Raw genomic sequence first — 23,147 nt, forward strand, 5'->3', positions numbered from 1 at the left:
CCCTGAGACTCTTTGTCCAATTAACCACCAAAAAGCCAGAATGGAAGCAGTGGTTCAAAAATGCTAGCCTTGAGCACCAAAGCTCAGGGACAGCTCCCAGGCCCGGAGTTCAAGCCCTAGGACTGGCACAAAAAAATTAATCAATTAAAAACAGAACTACCAGATGACCCAGATTTTCAGCTTTACACTCTCTTTGAAAGGGGAATAAGATTCTCAAAGAGACATACAAGACACTATATTGAAAATGAACTTTACAACTTTGGGCGGGGTTGGGGGGGAGGAAGGGGGAGGAGTTGGAAAGGTGGGAAGGGAAGGAATGGTAGGGGAAAAACAAAGGAGCGGGTAACAATGCTTGATAGCAAATGTTCTCATTAACTTATTCATGTAACTGTAACCCCTCTGTACACTATTTTTATAATAAAAAGATTTAAAAAATTTCAGAGGGGCACTTGTATTCCCATATTCATTATAACATTATCTATCATAGCCAGTACACAGTAGTATAGATGTCCATGAATTTATGATAAGTGGATAAGGAAAATAAAATAAAATATTCAACCTTAAGGAAAAGAAGGGAATCCAGCAATAAGCAGCAACATTGATAAGTATGGAGGACCTCATTCTTTGTGAAACAAACCAGTCATAGAAGGAGAAATACGGTGATTCTACTTGTTTTGCAATACCAAATACAGTCAACTCCATGGAGGTAGAGGAAAATGGGGCTTAGGGAAAGGAAAACAATGGATTGTGTCTCATATGAGAGATGAGATCATGTCTGTGAAACACTAAGCAGGGTCCTAGCATGAGACTGCTGGTCACAGTGTCGGCTCTCATCTGTTTCCGTGGTACAGAGATAGATTTAAGCCAGAGAGAAGGAAGAGATATCCGATCTCGAATAATATTGCACACAAAGGACCTGGTACTCTAGGACAATGTAAAACAACAACATGGCAGCTCGTGGATATGATCAATGTGCTGGTATCCTCTGACTCGGGGAAGTGACCATTTGCTTTCCTGTTCATCCCCAAATCCTTAAAAGGACTAAGTTAGATTTACCTCATTTAGGTGTGACAGATGAGGTCTACTCTAAGGGGAAGGGTCCCTCAGCTCCTTCTTTCCACATATTTATTTCCTTATGTACTTGCATGTGCCTATTGCCTTCATTGCAATTATTCTTTCAGTTTACAGTTCAATGTAAAACACCAAATCTAAGGGTCTAGATGAGGTCATGTTTAGTTTGACTATGTTTCAGCCCAGTGTCATTCATTAACCATTCAGCAAACGTATGTACATACTTCATAAGTTTTTCCTCGTTTTGATTCGGCACAGTAGTGAAGGGAACTGGAGGTCTTGCTGTAAATAAAACAAGGGAAGGAAATCCATAAGGCTGAGGAAGCAGGAACACTAACAATGAAATACTATCCTGCAGCTAGCTTGGGTCAATGCCTGTCCACACTGTGTGGGAGAGCTTTGTCACAGCTCCTTTGTATGTTTATGTGCCTGTCTTCTTTCTTTACTTTTTTCTTTCTTTCTGATTTTCTTAAATTTGCTTTTAAATGGAGGCAACAGTATGTGATGGTATAATGTATAGGCCCCAGGAATCTGGTCTGAAAATATATCCCCACCTATCTTATCATAACAAAGTGTTGTGGATGTATTTGTTTACCTTGAAACTAAAGTAAAAAATTCTTAAGTTGTATTTCTTTCCTCAGTGTGTGCTAAAAAAAAAAAAAAATCACAGTGTACCAACATGCACGGCAAAGTACTCTTAGATTTTGGTGGAAAACAAAAGAAAAGCTTCATGTCTGGGAGTACAGTGGGAAATTTGGAATTAGGCTTATTAGGCATGGGGTAGGGGCATCTTTTACAAATCACTTAATATCTCTGAGCCTCAGTTTCTTTATCTTTTTTTGGGGGGGGGGTCTGGTCGTGGGGCCTGAACTCTGGGACTAGGCGCTGTCCCTCAGCTCTTCAGCTCAAGGCTAGCACTCTACCACTTGAGCCACAGTGCCACTTCCGGCTTTTTTTTCTTTTTGCTTATGTGGTGCTGTGGAATCGAACCCAGGGTCTCAGGCATGCAAGGCAAGCGCTCTACCACTAAGCCACCTTCCCAGTTCGGTTTCTTTATCTTTTAAATGATGTTATAATATAAAATGCCTGTAAATAAATGCATATATATATGCATTTGATATATAGCATAGAGAAATTCAGGTTTTAGCAGCTCTTCATTGAACATTTTTAAACATTGATTATGTTTTCTAATGTCAATTTTGTTATATTTTGTTATATTAGATATTTAAACATCTGTTTTAGTTTCCAAAATAGATATTTCTTTTGTGAATATTTTTGTTGTATTTATTTGAATATTTATGCATCATTTTTAATTTGAGAATAATACAGTTCATGATATTTAGAAATATATGATGACTATTACAAAGAATACTTAGCTATTTTCAGCTTTATAATCTCTTATGATTGTAGTCTGCTACTTGAAAGTGCACCAGGTATTTTATAACTGTGGAGGAGATATGTTATCATTATACACATGATACATATGACTATATATGATACATTACATATGATATGATGTTATCACATGTCATATGTACATAATATATACATATGATATATAGTATCTAGTTATTACAATGTATGATAAATTATATGTAATATACATCATACATTATATAATATATATCATATGCATATGAAATATAACATCTAGTTATTATATATAATATATACATATGATAATGTCTAGTTATAATGCACTGGAAGATCAGGGACATACTGAGGCTCTGAATGAAACACCAGGCAATTATATTTGCTATGAAAGGCCTACTCCTGTGTATTTTCTTATGTCAGAAAAATGAATCCCTATTTGGTATATTAGGTACATGTGTGCACGTGGTATGTGTCTATGTGTTAGTTGCACAAAGTGACAAGGGAACCCTTACTTGATAAAGGATCACTTGGACAGAGACACAGAGAAACTAATGAAGTGAGCAGTGAGCAGTTGGATGTTGGGACAAGTATAGAGCCTGCAAACAAATTTGTACTCCAGTAAACTACATTTATAGCTGGGGCGCTGGTGGCTCACACCTATAATCCTAGCTACTCAAGAGGCTGAGATCCAAGGATCATGGTTCAAAGCCAGCCCAGGCAGGGAACTCCATGAGACTCTGGTCACCAATTAACCACCAGAAAACTGGAAGTAGCACTGTGCTCAAGTGGCAGAGCACTAGCCTTGAGTTGAAGAACTCAGGGACAGTGCCCAGAGTTCAAGCCCCACGACTGAAAAAAAAAAAAAAACACCCTACATTTGCAAATGAAGTTTAACAATGACAAGCTGCCTTAGACTTTGGGCTATTGTTTTCTAGCTCTTCATCTTTAGCATTTAAAATAGCTAAAAGAGAAAAGTATATCTACACGTTTTTGAACTTTAGTAGCGATTCCAGTAAAACTTTGTTAGTTGTGACTCTGAAGAAAATTAAATTAATAACATCTTCCAGAGAGTTAAAAGAGTTAAAATCACTCTTTTTCCTGCTACCGCAGACACTGATGAACATTAAACATAGGAAGAAAACGGCTAGGTACACCAGACATATTGGAGTTGAAGTGCTAGCTGGATATCACTGTGGTCTGTGGCATTCAAAATGAAATAAACCTTGAAGCGATTCCAGTAAATTCTGTAACAGTCATACAGCTGAAACCAACTAGTGCCAATTTAGTCAAATAAAACAGTGCATGGGAGTGCAATTTCATGTGTTATGGAAGATTTTCATGGACTTGGAAGTCTGGTTATGAACATCATGACCAGACTCTGGAGAGGCCAAGAGTTTTTATTTGATGCTTAAAAAACAGGGAATAAAAGCAAGATTGTCTTGGTGAAAGAGACATTCCTATGCTATCTTGTCCATTATGAAAGCAATGAAAGCAAGTCAATGTAGAAACACCTAAGCAGCATGAAACGCGGAATGTGGCACTTCTAGAGAGGAAAATAACACATGGCTGTGTGAGGTGGGGGTAAGACAGTGGAATGGGAAGCAGAAATAACTCCCTTGCCTACAGTGCATGGTAGTGCAATACAGTGACTGGATCTCAAGAGTCTAGCAAAAGTAGAGTTCAGGAGCAGGAAAGTCTTCAAGGCCCAGACACCTCAGAGCCACAGCAGCCTTGCTGAGCAGACATGGGCCTTCGAGGTTGTCCCAAGACTTTCCTCTCATCTGGAAAAAGGAGGACAGGCAGCAGCCTTTTGCACTTCCTCATTCTGGAGTGTCCCAGCTATCTAGATGTCATCACCACAAGGCTCATTTAGAAAATTTACAAGAGGCTATTGTCTAGTGGCAAACACCACTTCTGAACTGTAAGCAGATCTCAGAGTTCTCAACTCCAGGCCATACTTCTAACTAAACTATGGAAATAGCCATCATCGAGATTTACTCCTACAAATACATTGTCTATATGAGTTGTGAATTTAGTCTCTGTAACTCGTACTCGGAGCTGACAGTGAAGTCATGGCTCATGTATTAGAACTTGAAAGTGGGTGATTAAATCAATAAAGTAATACAAATACCCTAAAAGAAAAAAACGCCACAGAAGTGTCTTAAGTCCAAAGGAAGAAAAAAAAAAAAAGGCCTGGAAATCAAATCAACTTCAGATGGAATTTGAGAGGAAGTAGTTCTCTATGAATTGTTACTGTTACATCTGAAGAACTGCTTTGTGGACAAGAAAGATGACACAGGAGAGCTTGGGGCACACAGGAGAGCCCAAAGAGCCACGCTTGTCCAAGACAGACTAGCTGAGCTTGTTTCCAAGGGTGATCTGGTAGAACACGCCTGGAATGCTGGCATTACATTACTGTTGTACTGATAACACTCTACATCCTAGCATCATGGAATCCTGATAAAAACTTAGATGATTATTATCGCTCTACCCAAGGTGTATCAACTCTCAGGGAGGCTGAATGACTTACCAGCTATTGAAATGGAAGCCCAGGCTCCTAACTCTTTTTCTGTTGCTACGAATTTGTTTTCTAGCTGGTGATAAGTAGATTAAGCCATCTCAGATAACATTGTTCAATACACATGCTTAGGTTTTAGTTCTCTACTTGATATTGCTTAGGGTAGACCCAACAGCTGTAGCAAGTAGACCCCCAACTTGACACAATGGGAAGATGTCACCTGTTCAGTCAAGTGCCTAGCTCAATAATTGTAAGTTATTCTTATGAACCTGACACATTTCCCTAAAAACTACTCTGAGGCCAATATTAAAACCGTTTTACAAAGGAGGAAACTGAGGCTGCATAGCCAGTGAATGCAGAGCTAGCCCTGGAAGCCAAAACCCAAGCTTCTAATTACAGAGAAATAATTGTGCCCTGAGTTAATCATTATGAGAATCATAATAATTGGCCTAATATCTGGCATAAGAGAACTGAGTTTTTCATACTCTATTTAATCAGTATTAATCAGATCTAAAATGGAACTGTCAAAAATCACTCTTCATCTTCCATCCAAATGGGTGTGGAGAATGGCGGCTGCTCCTACTAGCATATCATCCAGCCTCCACAGTCTGCTGGCAAACCATGTATGAAAGCTCTTGCTGACACAGCCAAAAGTCTGAGCTTGAATAACTTTTTTTTTATTTCCAAGGGAGACCTCTGCTGAAAAATACTTCCCTCCAGAGGGTAACCACAAGACGACATTATAGTTTAAGAAAACACAAGTTTGAGTAGAGACTATGCCCGAGATTTAAAAATATATATGTATTATTTTACTTTTTATAAGTCAGAAACCATATGGAATGTCTGCTCTCACGTAGCTCATAAATGTCTTTTTCTGGTTTTCACCTGAAACTTGACTCCCTAAGCTCCAGAGTAGTGGAGTCTGATGATGAGCTGGTGTCTGGGACTGATATTCCGGAGGCAGCTGATGGCAAAGGGCAAGCATTCAGGAAGGAAAGAAGATCTGTGGGTTGGAGGCAGGAGGCGGGAGGCGTCTTCTTCACTTGTCATGTTTTGCCCTGCTCTGAGCTCTCTCAGCACCCTAGCAACTCTCCTATTTCCAGACTAGCCAAGCACTGCTCTAGTCTTTTACTATTGTGGTCTTCTGAGGGATTGAGGATAGTATATCATTGCCATATGAGCATGCTTATGCCACCATGTGGATACAAAGGCGAATGAATGCAGGCAGGGGGGTTCCTTGGCCATTCTAATTATTTGGTGCCCTGTGGTTCAATCTGTTTTAGATATTTATTCGGCATTAATTTCATGAGGGTGTGGTTGTGACCAAGAGGAGTAATTTATGGCTTTCACTGAAGAACTTTTTGGTTTTTACCTTGGCATTAATAATATATATTTTAAGAAAACCATAGAAAATAGAGGCAGCTTGGCACATATTTCTAATATATGCATAACGCCATCTCTCCATATCTGTGCATTCCATATCTGTGGATTCAACCAGTATTTTGGAAAAAATGCTTCTGTAGTAAACATAGACTGAGATTTTTCTTGTCATTATTCCTTAAACAATACAGCACAATACACCTAGTACAGATTGCATTAGGTATTAGAGGCAATATGGAGATGACTTAGAGAAAATAGAGTTCTTTGCATGGCTTGTGTGCACATATTATATCATTTTATATTAGGGATTTGAGAGTGTATAGATTTTGGTATGTGAAGTGGTCCTGGAACAATTCCTTCAAAGATCCTAAGAGATGCCTGTAGAGTCCTAGGATTTTGTGTGAATCTTTATTGATCGTCCAGCTAGTCTAATCCCCCAGTCTAGCTGTCTGTGAAGGCTTCCCTTGTACCAGTTAGTTATGATTATCCCAAAATGTCATGGTTTCACACAAGAGTCATCTTATTATTCACCCATGTATAAGGCAGGTCTGCTGTTCTAGGTTGTAAACATTCCTATCCTGTGACCAGGTGAGCCTCGCACAGTGTGGAAATTCTCAGTCTTCTTTTACACAATGGACAAAGAAGTGAGAAGATCACAATTTGTGCAGTGTTCTGACCTCAGGATGAGAAGAGGTGATGCGGCCTACTGGCATTGGAGCCTGACAGAATATAGTCATAAGTAGCAAAGCTTTTAACGTCTACACATATCTGCTTTCTGCTCTGGAAGAGTAATGTAAAAGTTTAAATTAAAAGAAAAAAAAAAAAAAACAACAGATTTGCACTCAGGTATGGCGGCTCATTTTTGTAATCCCAGCCCTTGATGGATAGAGGTAGACGTGTTTGGGTTTAAGTCCAGCCTAGGCTCCATAGTGTGATATTGTTACCAAAAAACTAACTAACTAAATACAATAAAATAAACTATATTTTGCCTCAGACTGGAGTGGCGAATTATTATTCTAGTTTCCTGTTTGCATTTTCCTCTTTCTCAAAACAACAGAATTTCATAAAGTTGTTCTGTCCTGGAGTAGAAAAGTCTTGGAAAAAGTAGAGTGTTAACAGAAATCATATTTTGAAGATTAGAATGAATAATAAACATTAAACACCTGGGAGAATGCTTAGCATATATATTAGGTGCTTCAGAAAAATCTTGATTCTTTTTTAAAGGCAAAATAGTCCCTTATTAAGGCAATGTTTGCATATGTTCAGAGTTGCTCAAGAATCCTGGGTTTGCTTTCCCTGCATTTACCTATTGGGATGTGATTTAACTTACTGTTATCATAAGTCATAAGCATCTTGCTGCTTTTTTTCTTTTTTTTTTTTTTAAGGAAAAGAAGATAATTTGGGCTGTAGCCATGTTCTCTTTAGAGAAAATGAGGGCATTTAAGGGTTAGTGTTTAACAAAGCTCTCATTGTTGCTTAGCAATGAAAACCAGGGGTAGGTAAGCATTGGGAAAAGAGAAACAGAAAGAAGATAAAAAACGGATTTAATGAGTGTGGGTCATTCCCAGGTGGGTGAAAAGAGATTTATATTACTCTGGTATTTACAGCTATAGTATGTTATGTGATTGAAAAATCTAATGAAATGTGTTGAAATTCAGTATGAAGTTCCAGCAGTGAATACAAGTGGGCATTTATTGTTTAAGTACAAAGGAAATGTAAGCTTTTGTTGGTTGTTTTTTTTTTTTTTTTTTTTTTTAACATGTTGATTGCAAAGGAAAACTGGAACTGGTTTAGAAATCATCCAGCTTTAGAAATCCATCATGCTAAACAGACACTACCGCCACCGTGTGGACAGTGCTAGAACTTGTGGGGAGCAGGCGGTTGAGGAATGGGCTTTAGAGGCTCCAGCCATAGGAAAGATGTACTGTAGCGGTTTTGTTCATGAGCCCCAAGAGCACGTTTGAAATTCTGGCATCTTTTAAAGTTGGAATGAAGGAATTATACATTTTAATAGTTGAAGAAATATAATGTCTGTGGTTTGTGAATATTAACATTAAAAAATCAATCTAGCCAGGTACCAGTGTCACACATATGTAATCCTAGCTACTCAGGAGGCTGAGACCCATGGGGATCATGGTTTGAAGCCAGCCAGGGCAGAAAAATGTATGAGATTCTTTATCTTCGATTAACTAGCGATGGACAGGAAGTAGAAGTGTGGCTCAAGTGGAAGAGTGTCCGTCTTGAATGAAAAATCCAAGGAAGAGTATGAGACCCTGAGTTCAAGTCATATTATCAGCACAAGATAAACAAATAAGTGGGGCTGGGAAGGTGGCTTAGTGGTAGAGCGCTTGCCTTGCATGCATGAGGTCCTGGGTTCCATTCCTCAGCACCACATAAGCAAAAAGAAAAAGCCAGAAGTGGCGCTGTGGCTCAAGTGGTAGAGCGCTAGCCTTGAGCTGAAGAGCTGAGGGACAGCGCCCAGGCCCTGAGTTCAGGCCCCATGACCAGACCCCAAAAATAAATAAATAAATAAATAAATAAACAAATAAGTGAAATAAAAACAAAACAACTTTGCTATTCCTTTCATGCAACAATGAAATCTATATGCCTTAGGGGTTTGATATACATCCACTATTTAAAAACCACACAGGGAGTTTCCTTAAATGAGTAATTTTCATGTAATTCCTTTCTTCTTGGAACCCACATTTGGATTCTCTGCCAGCAGGCTTATAGTCTCATGTTTAATGTAGCTATATGGAAAATATGGGGTCTGTAGCTAGAAGCAAGGGCAGCAGACCTGTGGTCACTATGACAGAATTTGTCTCCTGTAGACTCCTTGTTTGTGTCATGATAACAACGAAGATCATCATCCAGTTCTTTTTAAAGTAAAAGAAGTGCAGTGTATAAACTGTGACAAAATCCAGCATGCCATGCAGATGTGTAAAGAATACAGCACATTGTTGGGAGAATAGTGTTGTTGTATGTGCCATCTGTTTGACAAAGCATATCATTGTGAAAACTGTTGAGTTTGTAGGATTGGTCAGAAAGGTTCCCCCCCACACACACACACTGAAATGTAACTTATGCTTAGCTATGAATCATCAAGGAAATCATAAGTACATTGAAAATGTTTTCTGACAGAATTATCCATTCACATATGTCATGCTGTTATTGCTCATGCCTTGTCATGTGACATCTTTTACATGGAATGTGTTATGAAGAAATGTTGAGACCACCAGTGTTTGTTGTATATGTACTCTGCCTTAGCTATAATGAGGCACTGGAGACAGCCGGATGATGAGATAGCATAGACGTCCACGCTGTCTGCACATCAGAACCTGACCGTGGATATTCTCTGCAGTGACTATGATGGGTGATCCACAGTCCAGTTTCATATTCGAGGTGTGCAATGTAAGATCTGTGAATCCTACAGTACTGTTCAAGCTGGAGGACGTCGAAATTCACTGGGTCAGCAATGAACAGCATCTACTTAGCTGGAAAAGTCAGCATCTTGTGACATTAGAAAAAGCTCTGTGGAAAAGTGTTCTATTGGTCATCATGTGTCATATTCTATACATTAGAGTTGATGTGTTTTATACTAGGGTCAAGGCATAACGTCGTATTACATGTACTTAGGATTGGGGTCTGTTTATAACCCTACTACTGGCATAATAAATAACCAAACAATAAATTGATAAATAAAATCAATCTAGATAAGCTCTGGTCCGCTGTTATACTCTTCTCTATACCCACTTCCATATTTTCCATCACAAAGAATAGATTTTCTTCTCTATAGTATATAGTTGGGGCATAAAACCACTAAACTTGCATCACAGCAATGATTTGAAATGTTGGTATCTATTTAGAAAGGCTAATGATTCTAATAGCTAGGTATGATCACATACATTTATAGGTCCAGTAGTTTCTAATTCTGCTGTCAATGATCTCAAAACAGAACCTGATCCAGTTGTCCACTGATCACTAAAAAGAGAAATTTAAACACCACAAATAAAAGAAGAATGTCACAGAGGAATAGCTGAGCAGTGTGGTGTTCCCTGTTAGTAGATTAGATGTGGCTTTTGTGTGCTCTTATGTTCTTTGGATATGATTTTAGTGTTTTGTAGACTCGAAGGTGAACTGAAGATAATTGATATTGGCATAGAAGCTTTAGTTTTTTAAAATTATAGCAGCGTGCTATTTTGACAGCATGGTGCTCAGGTTGAATATAGTCAAAGTAAAGTGGTATCAAATATCCCTTCCCAGATGAATGAGAGGATGATTAAATATCAGTGACTGCATCCTTGAACATATCCAAATGAGCGCACCCAGCTACAGCTCTGTTAGCAGTGATGTTGGGATTTGATTGTGGTCTGAAGCTTTCAAATACTACATGGCCTCTGTTTTCTTTTAGGGGGGCTCTTTCCATTCAAAGATGACTGACTTGTTAAAATGCTAGTTAGTTGTTTTCCTTTAATCCGTCATCTTGGTATGAATCCAGTGGTTGTAGGGTTCTCCTTTGTGGTTTGGGTTTATTTCTGCTTTTTAAATGTTTTCTTTTTCATTTTATCTGATACTTTTGAACAGAACAAGTACTTCGATCAAGTATTGTGTCACTGTTGAAGGGTAATTCTATCTAAGAAAGTGTTTCTTGGCAGAGTTGGATTTTAATCATTCTTTATAGATACTCTGCTGGAAAAGTAGAATTAAGTGTCAGATAATTATTTATTTTTTATTGTCAAGGTGATGTACAGAGGTGTTACAGTTACACAAGTAGGGTAATAAGTATATTTCTTGTCAAACTTGTTATCCCTTCCCTCATTTTTCTCCTTCCCTTCACCCCCCCAAGATAATTTCCTGTTACATATGAAAGACAGCACTGTGAATATAAATATATTGTACCTCTATGAATGTGAATATATTGTACCTGCCTTCTGATATATAGTAATGACTGCATTCTCAGAGCCGTTTTTGATATTTCTCTAGAATCTTTTCTTTCCAATTATGGAAAAGCTAATAACAATAGTGTCAACCATAAAAAAAGATTTCTACAAGAAATTTAGAAATTGTTCAAAACAGAGTTAGCATTGCCTAAGAAAATTCCTTCCTTTCCCAGGGCTCTTTATTTCTGCAATTGCAATTTCTTGAGGTTTATCACTAGAAAATGAAAAATGTGGGTGTATTGAGCTGAAACCCTGTCACAAACTAACAATAATGAATATCCATCACAGATCGGTAAGCTATTTTTTTTTAATATCTCAGCTTTCTAAGAGGTAGATCTCCAAATAAAGTATTAGCTCCATAAAAATTATAATTTATCTCAATTTAAACATTTTGTTACAGAGAAATGTATGCACGATGTTCTACCCACTTACTACGACCCAGCAGCAAAAAAGGAACCAAAGAGCTAAAGGAAATGTACCTCTCATCTGATGACGGTTTGTAAGGGTAAAAACCCCTTTCACATGCCCATAAGGAGCTGCCCTGTCACTCTGGGCATATTCACATGGGGCTGTATGAATTCCAGCATGAAGTCCTTGCTTTTCCTATTTTGAGCCTGAATTTTGTTCAGGGGTCACTCCCTCCTTCAAAGCCCAGGTACTTCATTTCCATGGACAGTTCTAACTGGAAATGACAAATCCATCTAGCCCTGATGGTCTAGAAATAAGTATTATGGCTGTCAGCTGTTAGTTATTATAACAAAATATCGAAGATAACTAACTTATAAAGAGAAAAAAGTTTTTTTTTTTGTTTTTGGTCGGTCGTGGGGCCTGAACTCTGGGCCTGGGTGCTGTCCCCTCAGATCTTCAGCTGAAGGCTAGCACTCTACCACTTGAGTGTCAGCCCCACTTCCAGCCTTTTCTGCTTATGTGGTGCTGAGGAATTGAACCCAGGGCCTCATGCATGCAAGGCAAGCACTCTACCACTGAGCCACCTTCCTAGCCCCAGAAAAAAAGTTTATTTAGCTATAGGTTTGGAGGATCAAAGGCATGACACCTGCATCAGCACTGTTCCAGGGAGGGCAGCAGAGGATGTGTAAGAAGAAAAGCTCATAACTGGAGCCAAAAGACGGGAAGGACAGGGACTGCCCACAATCTGTTCAAAGGCATCCCTCCCCAAAAGAACCCCCAAAAGACCTCTAATTAAGCCACACCTCCCCAAGAGTCTCCCACCTCCCAATGGTGCTTCCCTGAGACCAACTCTTAATGTATGGAACTTTGGGTGACACAACCCACATTTAAGCTATGGCAAATGTGTACACCAATTCTGGCTCATGGGGACTGGGGGAGATGTTCTTTCTTGCTCTTCTAGCAGACCTCTGAAGAGTCCTTTTCATTGTTGTTGACCTTTGTGGATAACACTGGCATACCCAGTCAGGCAGAACCAAAGGGATCCATGTGAGCATGAGCTGGAAGCTTTGTCCTGCCTCCGGGCTTTAGTTATGTAAGCCAACAAGGGCCCCTGGCTGTGTAAGCCTGCTTGCATCATGCACTTAATAAATACTTGCCACTAAAAGTGCGCCAACTACTTTTACAGAGTGCTGGGAACATTTGTGAGAAATAGGGACTGAAATGGTTGATACACTGAATTGACTGAGATTGCTTTCTGCCCCAAATGGAAATTAATTGCAAATCTATCACATAATGTATAGGGAATAAGAAAAAGCCCTTGCTCTGCCTGGTTAGGATATGCGTGCATGTCAGTGATTGTGATTTAGTCAAACAAAATCGGTTCTTCAAGCATCTGGTTCACATTTCAGTTACTGTGGTATACTATATTAACTCTGAGGCACTGCATAAAGTACACATTTAACTGCTTCAGCCCACTAACCACTATATAAAGAAGTGATATCCATCATGATCAGTGACCAATGACTTCTCTTATTTTCCCAGTCTTGTGTGCATACACATAATCTGTCCAGACAGTCACAGATAGAAAAGATGGAGTCATGTTGTCTCTTTGCTTCCCCGTGATAATAACACACACTCAGTTAATAGGATGGAGGAGGCAGAGAGTGAATTGATGAATTGATCAATTCATTAATACTGATAAATCAGTGCAGATGAAAGGGAAATAGAATACAACGTGCTAATATTGGAAATTAAATTGGACTTCCACATAGATGCAGTTCTTAAGTAGAAATAGACGATGGTGACTTCTAGGGCTTAAATGTGAAATAGACCCCACAGGAAATCATGCTAACATATGGTAGCATTATTTTCCAAGGTGTTGGGGCCTAGCTGGAGATTTGTAGGCCACTAGGGCTTTCTCCTTGGGGCTCTATCTTGCTCTGGCTCATTCCTGTATCTCTCTTTGCTTCCTGGTCACCATGAGGTGAGTAGCTTTCTCCACATGCACTTGCCACTGCCTCACTTCCAGCCCAGAGTGATGAAGCTCTGAGATTGTGGGTCAAAATAAATTCTTCTTCCCTTTAATTATCTTTCTTAGGTATTTCAGTCAAAGCCACAAATAATTTTCTAACACAGTGGGGGATGTTTACTCTGCCATCATCTGACTATGGTTCTGAAAAGAGTGACATTGACTAGCCTAAGCTAGGAAAGTTGTCATGATGAAAAGGATGTGAGCGTGCCCCCAAAGGAAGTGAAGCCTACAGAACTTCACACTGAATTATTATAGACAGGTATGCAAATTTCTTAATGAAAATTCGACAGTATATACTTATATGCACTAATACAGAATCTGGAGCTTTGCACTGATGACTCAGGCCTGTAATGCTAGCTAGTCCAGATGCTCAAAACATTATTTTGTTATATGGTAGGAAAGTAGGTGCTCCTCAATCTACTGTGTGTGTGTGTGTGTGTGTGTGTTTGTGTGTGTGTGTGTGTGTGTGTGTTTGCATGCATGTGTACTGGTCTCAGGGCCTACGTGCTGACCCAGAGCTCTGGTGCCCAAGGCTAATTCTCTACCACTTGAGCCACAGCTCCACTTCCAGCTTTTTGATGGCTACTTGGAGATAAGAGTCTCATGGACTTTCCTTCCTGGGCTGTCTTTGAACCGCAATCCTCAGATCTCAGTTTCCTAAGTAGCTGGGGTTACAGGCATGATCCACCAGCACCCAGCCTCAATCTACTGTTTTTTTAAATTTTAACAAAGCAATTTAAACATTTTAATCCAAAGTTTAAAATTATATACTATAAATGCTAAATATTAGTTTTATTGTTTGTTTTTCATTTCCCTAAACATTTAAAGCCAATAGTAAGAGAGTTGTCAAATATTTGGACAACTATTTTAAGAGTCATAGAACAGTTGCAATTAAAATCTACGGCTTTAAGCCATCTTCACTCTTTTGGTCTAAAATGTCTTCTGCCAATATACTTCTTGTACCGGGTGATATTTCATTCATCTTCCAAGTTCATATGTTAAGACTGCTTGCATAATTCAGCTTACATGTTGTCTTAGGTGGTAAATGACTAGTACTCAGGCTATATAATTCCAGAGAAATCACTCAGTACATGATGAGACTGACACATAATGGTTCTCATGGGCTGCCTGAGGTCCATCTGTCGGTATATGACCATAGTGTTATAAATATCATAATAGTTCATGTCAAGGAAAAGGCATTCTACTTCTATATGCCCAAGTGTGACTTATCCACATTAATCCAATCTGGAGAGTTGTATGGAAACCTTGTCAGGATAGATTTGTATGGGCCACTCCTTCAAAGTTTTGTGCAAACAATTTGCCTTTCCTTGGTCAGTGGTAGAGGGCACCTGGTGTGTATGTTGGCATGGGAGAGTAGGTGGTGTGCTCTGATTTCATCTTTTTAGTTAAATCACATGGAATCCAGGCAATTCACTTAAGCTCCTTGTTTCTATTTCTCTGTGAAGTAGGTATCATCTTCCAGGTTCCTTTAGGAACTAAATTTCTGTAATTCTTTACCATTATCAGTGAGGAAAAGAGAGTAACATGCCTTCATCTCCAAGACTACCTTTGCATCAGAACAGTAAATATTTACTGAGTAAATAATTCGCACCACTTTGCTAGGATAGGGACATGGGTAGGGCCATGCCAATCCTGTTGACTGTTTATGACTCTATGTTGTCATTGCACGAAAGAACAGTACTTCTGTAGCACAGGTGCTATGTGTCTTCAGGTTGGTTGGGTTGGCATTTTGTTCTTGTACCTGCAGAGCAGTCCTGAGCCCTGCAGGAGAAAAACTTAGTTTGTGCCTTGGAGAAATCTCCCAGTAGAGATCATTCTTTCCATACAATGGCACTGATTCTCAGAAGTGTGTTGGGTTAATTCATTACTTCTCCAAGTAAGTTCTGCTGAACTGTAGTCTTATAAAATGCTGTGGGAAAGTTATGTTTGTATTGGTTGAGATGAAGTCTCGAAATATTTTTTAAATCCCAGTTTGCTTCAACATGTGGTCCTTACAAGTAGGTGGGCTCGTTTTGTTCTTACTGGCCATGAACAGCTGAGTCTCTTGGAGCACATCTGGGGAAGAGTTCATTAGACTGAAGCCTACCAGTGGGCTATTCACAATGGCTCTCAGGGTGAGAGAATGAAGTGCTCTAGTGTCAGGCACTATTTCTTAACTTTGGAAACATTCTCAGGTCAGAAAAGACATTGAATTAATCAAAACTGATCTTAACATTACAAAACAGCTATCAAAACACGATAGGACAGATGAATGACCATACAGGTCACTTAGGCATTTGGAGATCCTGGATGATGGATGCTTTTAACTACTGTAGCAGGCAATAAATGGTGACCTTGACTGCAGTACTCAGTATAGTAAATGCTGTGGGCCAAATGTGGACTTTGCAGCACAAAGGTCGTAAAATCAATTGCATAACTATTGAACACTGTCACTCACCCACAACATGGCCATGAAATAATTGAGGAAACAGATGAGTGGCTTTAGAGAGGTTTTCTTTGGAATTATGTTTACTGCTGCCACTCTGCAGAACAAGGGCCAAGTGTTTGGGCATTGCTTGCTCTTGCCTCTTTCCTGCAGCAGGAAGTGTATCTCACTTGCCTGGGGGTTAGATCAGTTTGGGGAGCAGAGAGTCTAGTTGGATTTTCTTAGAATGAGAAAGGCTACTGGATGCAGACTAATAGGAGTCAGCCTAGGGTGTTTTCCAAATCCTGCCCAAGCGTGTGGACTACAGGAAATCCAGTGGCACCAGAAAGGCATCAGTGGGACAGACATGTGTCTGCATCTCGGGAAGCTCGGGCATATGTTCCCAGATGAGACATCTGGAGAGTGACCCATAGGAGCCAGCAGACACCTGCCGGTCTCACCTCAATCTGGCCACACTGCAGTATGGAACAGTCTCTGGATGAAGAAAGAGCTAGGGAGAATCAGATCAAGTCTGATGACCCACAGAATTTGGCTTTGAATTACCAGTACTTGCTGGTTCAGAGAAGCACTTAACTTCATGGATACTGGAAGCTGGGTAGGCAGTCTGCATTCAGATGTGATTCTCACATTGCATACACAGCCGTCTCATCTGGAAGCTCTACATGTAGGCAAATGAACTCAGTATACATTGAAAGTCCAATGGCAGCGTTCTTTGACCTTTCCAGCTCCCATGTCATTGCAATATATTTTGACACGTGGGAACCATGATAATCTGGTGGGTTTAGGGGGTTCTGGCTACTATGCCAGCTGATTATGGTTTTACTGTAACCAGTAGCAAAAATAAATAAAATCAAGAAATGCCACTGTACCATTCCCCTCTGCCCCATTGAGAAACAGAACATTTCTTATTAAACACTTTTATTTTTATTACTAATTTATAAAGCTTAATGCTTTTCTAAAAGAAAAAAAACTGGTTTACATGTAGTAAAGTTACAAGCAGATAGCTATAGGTAATAGCCATTAGGAAAAAGAGCAGAGCTAAAATAATATGCGAACGAAAGCAGTAAGCAGCAATAAAAATTAATACCTACATAGATCTAGCAGTGCAACAGGATAAGCAGAAAGCAGCTTTACATTGAAGTTATTTAAATACAGAAATAGCACCTTACAAAAAGGAATTTGAGTAATGTAAACTTGGTAGGTAGATTCAAGTATAAAAGTTATACCCCCAACTGTTGTACCAGAATGAAGTTTCACAAACACTGGACAGTAGAGGGCGCACTTTCCCCTCCCCCCCAGTGCCGACTCATAGCTGCATTTCCTAAGCAGAATCACCAACAATTCGTTATTTTCCTTTCACTATAATTATACAATGTTGAGGCTCCCGATTGCCATTGCTTCTTTCCTACCCCACATATTTCATTCTAGCTCAGCAACTGCTGAGAGTTTCATAAGAAAGATTTGCTTTTCTCCCAGAAATGATCACTGATGATTTTACTTTTCCATATAAAATCACATTGGGAGGGTAACTGACCACAAAAGGAAATTTTTTGCTGCTACGTGTGGTCATAATTTTATACAATGCTCATCTATGGGATTGTTTCTTAACACCTCTCAAGAACTACACATTCTCAAAGGCTAACGTGGCCAAATCACGAACAGAATAATACTAATAATACAAACAAGGGAGGATAGGCAAACAAACAACAAAAAAAACCCCAACAAAAACTAACAAAAAAAGCAAGTGGAAAAGATCCAGGAACAGGGAAGGAAAAATCAATTTATATTTCCATCTAAATGCAGATTTCTCAGTGAAGTATTTTGTGCAAGTTCTTCAACATGATTTAAATGCACATACCCTGCCCAGATTTACATGCTGCATAGCCTTGGTCGACCTGAAAAAGTCATATTTTTATTTTTGATAAGAAACCCATCAATATTAGTTCAAGGTAATCATTTCCATGCAATTGATGGTGGTTAGAAGCACATTTTTAATCTAACTCTAGAGAAAGATTTTTAAGGCAGAAAAAATACCATCTTGTAAACTTAAAAGTTTAGTGTTGATTAAAAAAATTGATCTAAGTAGCACATATACTTCATCTGGCTACATATCTCAAGTTTTCAAAACAAAATCTTCCCACGGGAGTAAGGCTAATTGTATCCTGTGGTGAATATAAAGCTACTTCACTCAGACTCCCAGAGTCTCTTAAATTAATATTTTTCATTTTTTCCCATAACATTTTATTGGGTATAAAAATAGGAAAAAATAGTACTACACTAAGATTCTATCTAGGAAATAAGTTTAAAAGAGAGAGAGAAAAGCAGAAAAAAAAGAGAAGAAAAGGAAGGAAGGGATATATTTTATTTGAAAGACAGGAATGAATATAATTAGCCAGGCACAGTGGCTCATACCTGTAATCCTAAATACTCAAGAAGCTGAGATCTGAGGATGACAGTTCAAAGCCAACCCAGGCAGAAAAGTCCCCATGAGGCTCTTATGTCCAATTAACCACCCAAAAACTGGAAGTGGAGCTCTGCCTCAAAGTGGTAGAGCACTAACCTTGAGCAAGAGAGTTCAGTGACAGCTCCCAGGCCCTGAGTTCAAGCCCCACACAAAAAAAGAATAAGTATAATTAATAACACTAGATGTAGAATACAAAGAACTAGTTTGGTTCCCTAGTGAAGCCCTCAAATGACATGCCATACACAGTGATACTGTGTAACAGTTTCTGGAATTTTAATTATGGTACAACCACTAACCACCCTATATACCGTTTTAATTTGGGGGGAGCACCTCACAACTATGGTTTGAATACTCAGAAATAGGAAGTACTGTGTCCATTATCCCTCTTCCCTTTAAACACATAAAGAAAAGAGAAAGAAGAGATTACCTAATGCTCTCTATTAATTTCTACACGGTTATTCTTCAGAATTCCACCAAGAAGGTCTCATCCAGGTTCCAATTTTCCATATAATTACTCTCTACCATTCGGATTCATTTTATATATAGCTATTATTAAAAGGCATTCCATACCCGGTATGCTACAGTTAACATTTAAATAAAGAACACAGGGCATGTCATAAAGGAAACTGAACACAGAAGGAGTTTTTCAAACACACAAGTAAAACCCTACTGTTTTCAGTGATTGGCAGAGCCCCTAGGCTCCTAGGGTTTATCAGATAGCCCATAGATAGGGTTAACACAGTTTCTCGATAGCCAGGTGTGGCATTCACAGTTATTTTGGTCTTGATATTACCATGTATATACATGTCTCCACATTGTTACTTGGTAGTAGAATAAGTGCAGGGCAAATTATACAGACAAGTTATCAACATTCAAGTCGTCATACCCTGAAAGAAAATTATGTGTTAGGCTGTAGTTGTAAACTTTAGTTGTTTTTTTTTTTTGTTTTGTTTTTTTGCACGAAATCCCATTTCAGGAACAAAATAAATAATACCATAGGATTCATAACTGAAGGTGGCTTCCTAATGAAGCCAAAGGAAACAGTAGCTTTTTTTTTCTTTTTTCTTTTTTTTTAAACTGCGGAATGCTCTCTTACCACAGATGTAGCTGAGGGCAAGTGGAAATTCACATCAGAAAGGCTCACCGTGGTTAAGTGCTAAATAGAGCCCCCTGCCCCCTCCTTCAGCAAAACCACAAGATTCCAGCTACCTGTTCAGATCTATTGCCAGTAATCCGATTCCGGAATCTAAACCACACCAGTCAGTCAGCGCTGTCCCTGTGACACCAGACAGAGGCTGAACTCTAGCGGGTATTCAATACATAATTAAGAATCATGATTTTTCAGGAAAACAGACGATTCATGATGTTGGGAAGTTAGTAGAACTGGTGGATAAAAGAGAGAGCAAGGATACAAGCTGAGGACAGTGTGGTTGACATCTGACCGCCACCTGCCGGAGCATCAGCTTAGTCAGGCCCACTGCTGGGGATTTCTAGTCTCCTCTGGGCTGAGCTGTTGTTTCGAGACTGGTTCTTTTCTCTTCTCTTAAGGATGGGGTCTCCAAGGCTGCCAGGGGTCTTGAAAAATGCCTCCTGATGTGTACAGCGGATGCTCTTGGGTGTCGCCGGAGCAGGGGACTAAAGAAAGAGAACAAAAACCGGAAGTGAAATCCACCCATCTCAGGGTCTGAGTAGGACATCTATGATGGCTCTGATATTCTGGGCCCCATGCAGGTGTGTGTCTTTTGGCTTTCCTATTACACTATCCCATTTGTCTTCCTATGCTTTAACACCATGAGTTAAATTCATGTTGATTTTGTGGACAAAAAGGTGGTGACAGATGCAACAATAGTCTAGAGGCCAGGATCTGGGCTCTCATCAGTAGCTGTGCGAACGTGGGCAAATCAACTAACCAATATATCCCATCTGTGTGACAGAATGGTAGAATTAAATATCCAATTCCAGTATAAATATCACACTCCGAGGGCTGTCAGAATCAAATCTTTATGAAGGACTTTAAGAGCATGTAAAACAAACAGAAACTCTTATACATGTGGTCCTTTTGGCTTATCTGCTAATACTCACTCTCTGTGGTCAAATGTTAAATATTAAATACCTCTGTCCTATAGTCATGTAACAGGTAAGTGAATGGGAGGCAGGTACTTCCCAGTGCAGCCTTCAGGCCTCACCTGTTCTGGTTTCACTACAGAGACTGGATGTCCTGTGTAGGTAGATGACTCAGACTGGATGCTGCTGTTTGACCTTGACACCGCTGGACTCTGGGTCAGTGAGGGCTGACCCTGAAGCTGAGGGTCTGCAGGTGGGAGCCCAGATGACTTTTGATTAACCACGGCTGGAGGGCTGATGAGAAGATGAGCTGTGGATCCAAGGCCAGGCAAGCTGAAATTGACAGGTCCTGTGTTTGGGAGAGTGCCGGAAGCAGATGAAACAGATCCTGGCATTGCAGGAGAATAGAGAACAGGAAACGGGCCCAGGGTTGGAGACGGAAGGACCATGCAAGGAACACTGAAGGACGGCAGCTGACCTGAGGCTGGTCCCACGACATGTGGGGTTTGACTGCCGGGTAAGAGCACATTGAAACCATTTAATCCTGGAACAGAAGCAGAAGAACGTGAACTTGAGTGCAACACAAAGATCTCATTCACACTTATCTCCTGGCGACTTATTCCAATGGGAGACCAGACATAGCAATGAATGATAGAACCTTCTCCCACCCGACCAGATCAAACCCCTCCTTTCTGTGCTTTCAGCCCACAAGGCTCCTTCTCCTTCACATTATAGGGTAGACGGTATCCTGGTATTTACCTCCACGACCATGTGATTGATTCCTGTGGAGGGTTCTTTTTTGTGTGTGCTGGTACTGGAGCTTGAAATCAGGGCCCATATATTGTCCTTTAGCTTTGTTGTTCAAGGCTCTACCACTTAAGCCATAGCTCTACTTCTGGCTTTTTGCCAGTTACTTAGAGATAAGAGTCTCATGGACTTTCTTGTCCTGACTGGCTTTGAAACATGATTTTCAGATCTTAATCTCCTGAGGAGCTAGGACTAGAGGCCTGAGCCACTGGGGCTTGGCCACATTTAATGTGGCCAGTTGTGTTACCTCTCATTTTTATAGACAGGGGTAAAAATCAGGCTGCGAGTCCACTGAAGCAGAGGTCATGAGGAACAGCATGTCAACTCACAGCTTTCTTTGGAGAGGTGACTGACAAAAACGTAAAAACTCAAATTATGATCTAAGTATTACAGGGACTCTGAGACAGGGTGATACCAACTTACCGGCTGGTGACTGAACGTAGAGATACTGCAAGGAGGGGGACTCTTTGGCACTTTCATTTTCTTTTGAGAGGTTTTCAGGGTCTGTGTTTCTCAGAGGATTTTCACATTCAGAGGAAGTAAAGGAGTTTGCATCAGCCCTTCCTGAAATGCCTTCCGCAGCGGGGAACTGAGCAATCACAGGAAGGTCTTCCAGGGGTGTGAATCCTTTGCTCCCCATGCTCTTCAAAGAGTCAAGGTCTGTGGAATCTGAGGGTTTCTAAGCACAACCAAACCGGAAAGCAGAGAAGCAAGCATAAATCCCAGGAGTCCACGTAAGAACAGCCCTTATTAAAATACTTCACCATACATAAAAAGAATAAAACCCAGCCATGGGTGATGCTGATTTGTAAATGTTGCTCTTTCTGAGCAACAGCACAATTACGAAAGTCATGCAACGTGTATCCTCAGGCTTACAATTGCTAAGTATTGACACACTAGAAACTGCACACCTGGCAATGTTGTTCAGACCATGAAAATAAGTTTTGGAGCTGGGAACATACAAAGGGTGCTGGTGATGCAGTATTTGGGACAGCTTTTAAGAACTGTGGATGAGTTCAAAGCTCTCTTGATTGTTTAGGACATAATGCTGACCGGTCTCTCACTTCTGATCTGCAACCCTAGGGTATCTAGAAAATTAAAAGAATTTACTGTGGCAAGATCAAGGCCCTGAGTGTAAAGTTCTTAAGGAATGACTGCCACCTGTGCAATGACTCATGCAAACGGCTGTAAAGACAGCACCACTGTTTTCTGATAGTCCTATTGGTCAGAAACCATTCACCCTGGCATGGCTACTAAGGAAGAGGTGGATGGTTTGTACTTTTGTTCTGCTTGCTTGGTAGCTAGGGAACTGGGAATGCTGGTGGTCAACCAATAGTATCACATTCCGAACTCCACTCAGCTGCATTCTGGGCTGTGGTAATTATTTCAGATTCCCAACTATATATTTTTTTTCTTAAAAAATATACAAGCCGAGTGATATTTTGATATTAAGTTCCCAGAATGCTGACTCTTAGACCAACAGCCTAGCCTGGGAAGATATGACTCAGTCAAGGTTTGAATGAAACAAGAAAGCAAATTAACATTTCCTTAAAAGAGCTCTTCTGTATGTCACTAAGCTCTTACTCCTACTGTTTTACAAAGAAAGTGATTTTAGGAAATATAAATGCAGTCCTGCGCAGCAA

General features: G+C 39.9%; 1 protein-coding gene and 1 pseudogene across 1 annotated transcript in view; one reads left to right on the plus strand and one right to left on the minus strand.

The window, feature by feature from the left end:
* Positions 1–802: 802 nt before the first annotated feature.
* On the plus strand, positions 803–9,822 carry LOC138838395 (RING finger and CHY zinc finger domain-containing protein 1-like; annotated as a pseudogene).
* Positions 9,823–17,146: 7,324 nt separating this feature from the next.
* The window catches only part of E2f7 (E2F transcription factor 7), a 38,610-nt gene continuing 32,609 nt past the window's right edge, over positions 17,147–23,147 (minus strand). Inside the window, exons 11-13 of the mRNA XM_069989074.1 lie at positions 21,928–22,183; positions 20,820–21,241; positions 17,147–20,268 (exon numbers count right to left, since the gene is read on the minus strand). Coding sequence (XP_069845175.1) covers positions 20,098–20,268; positions 20,820–21,241; positions 21,928–22,183 — 849 coding nt within the window. The 3' untranslated portion in view covers positions 17,147–20,097. The remainder of the gene's footprint in view (positions 20,269–20,819; positions 21,242–21,927; positions 22,184–23,147) is intronic.

Source organism: Dipodomys merriami, unplaced genomic scaffold, assembly GCF_024711535.1.
Source record: "Dipodomys merriami isolate MVZ:Mamm:240054 unplaced genomic scaffold, mDipMer1.0.p SCAF_10, whole genome shotgun sequence".
NCBI lineage: Eukaryota > Metazoa > Chordata > Mammalia > Rodentia > Heteromyidae > Dipodomys > Dipodomys merriami.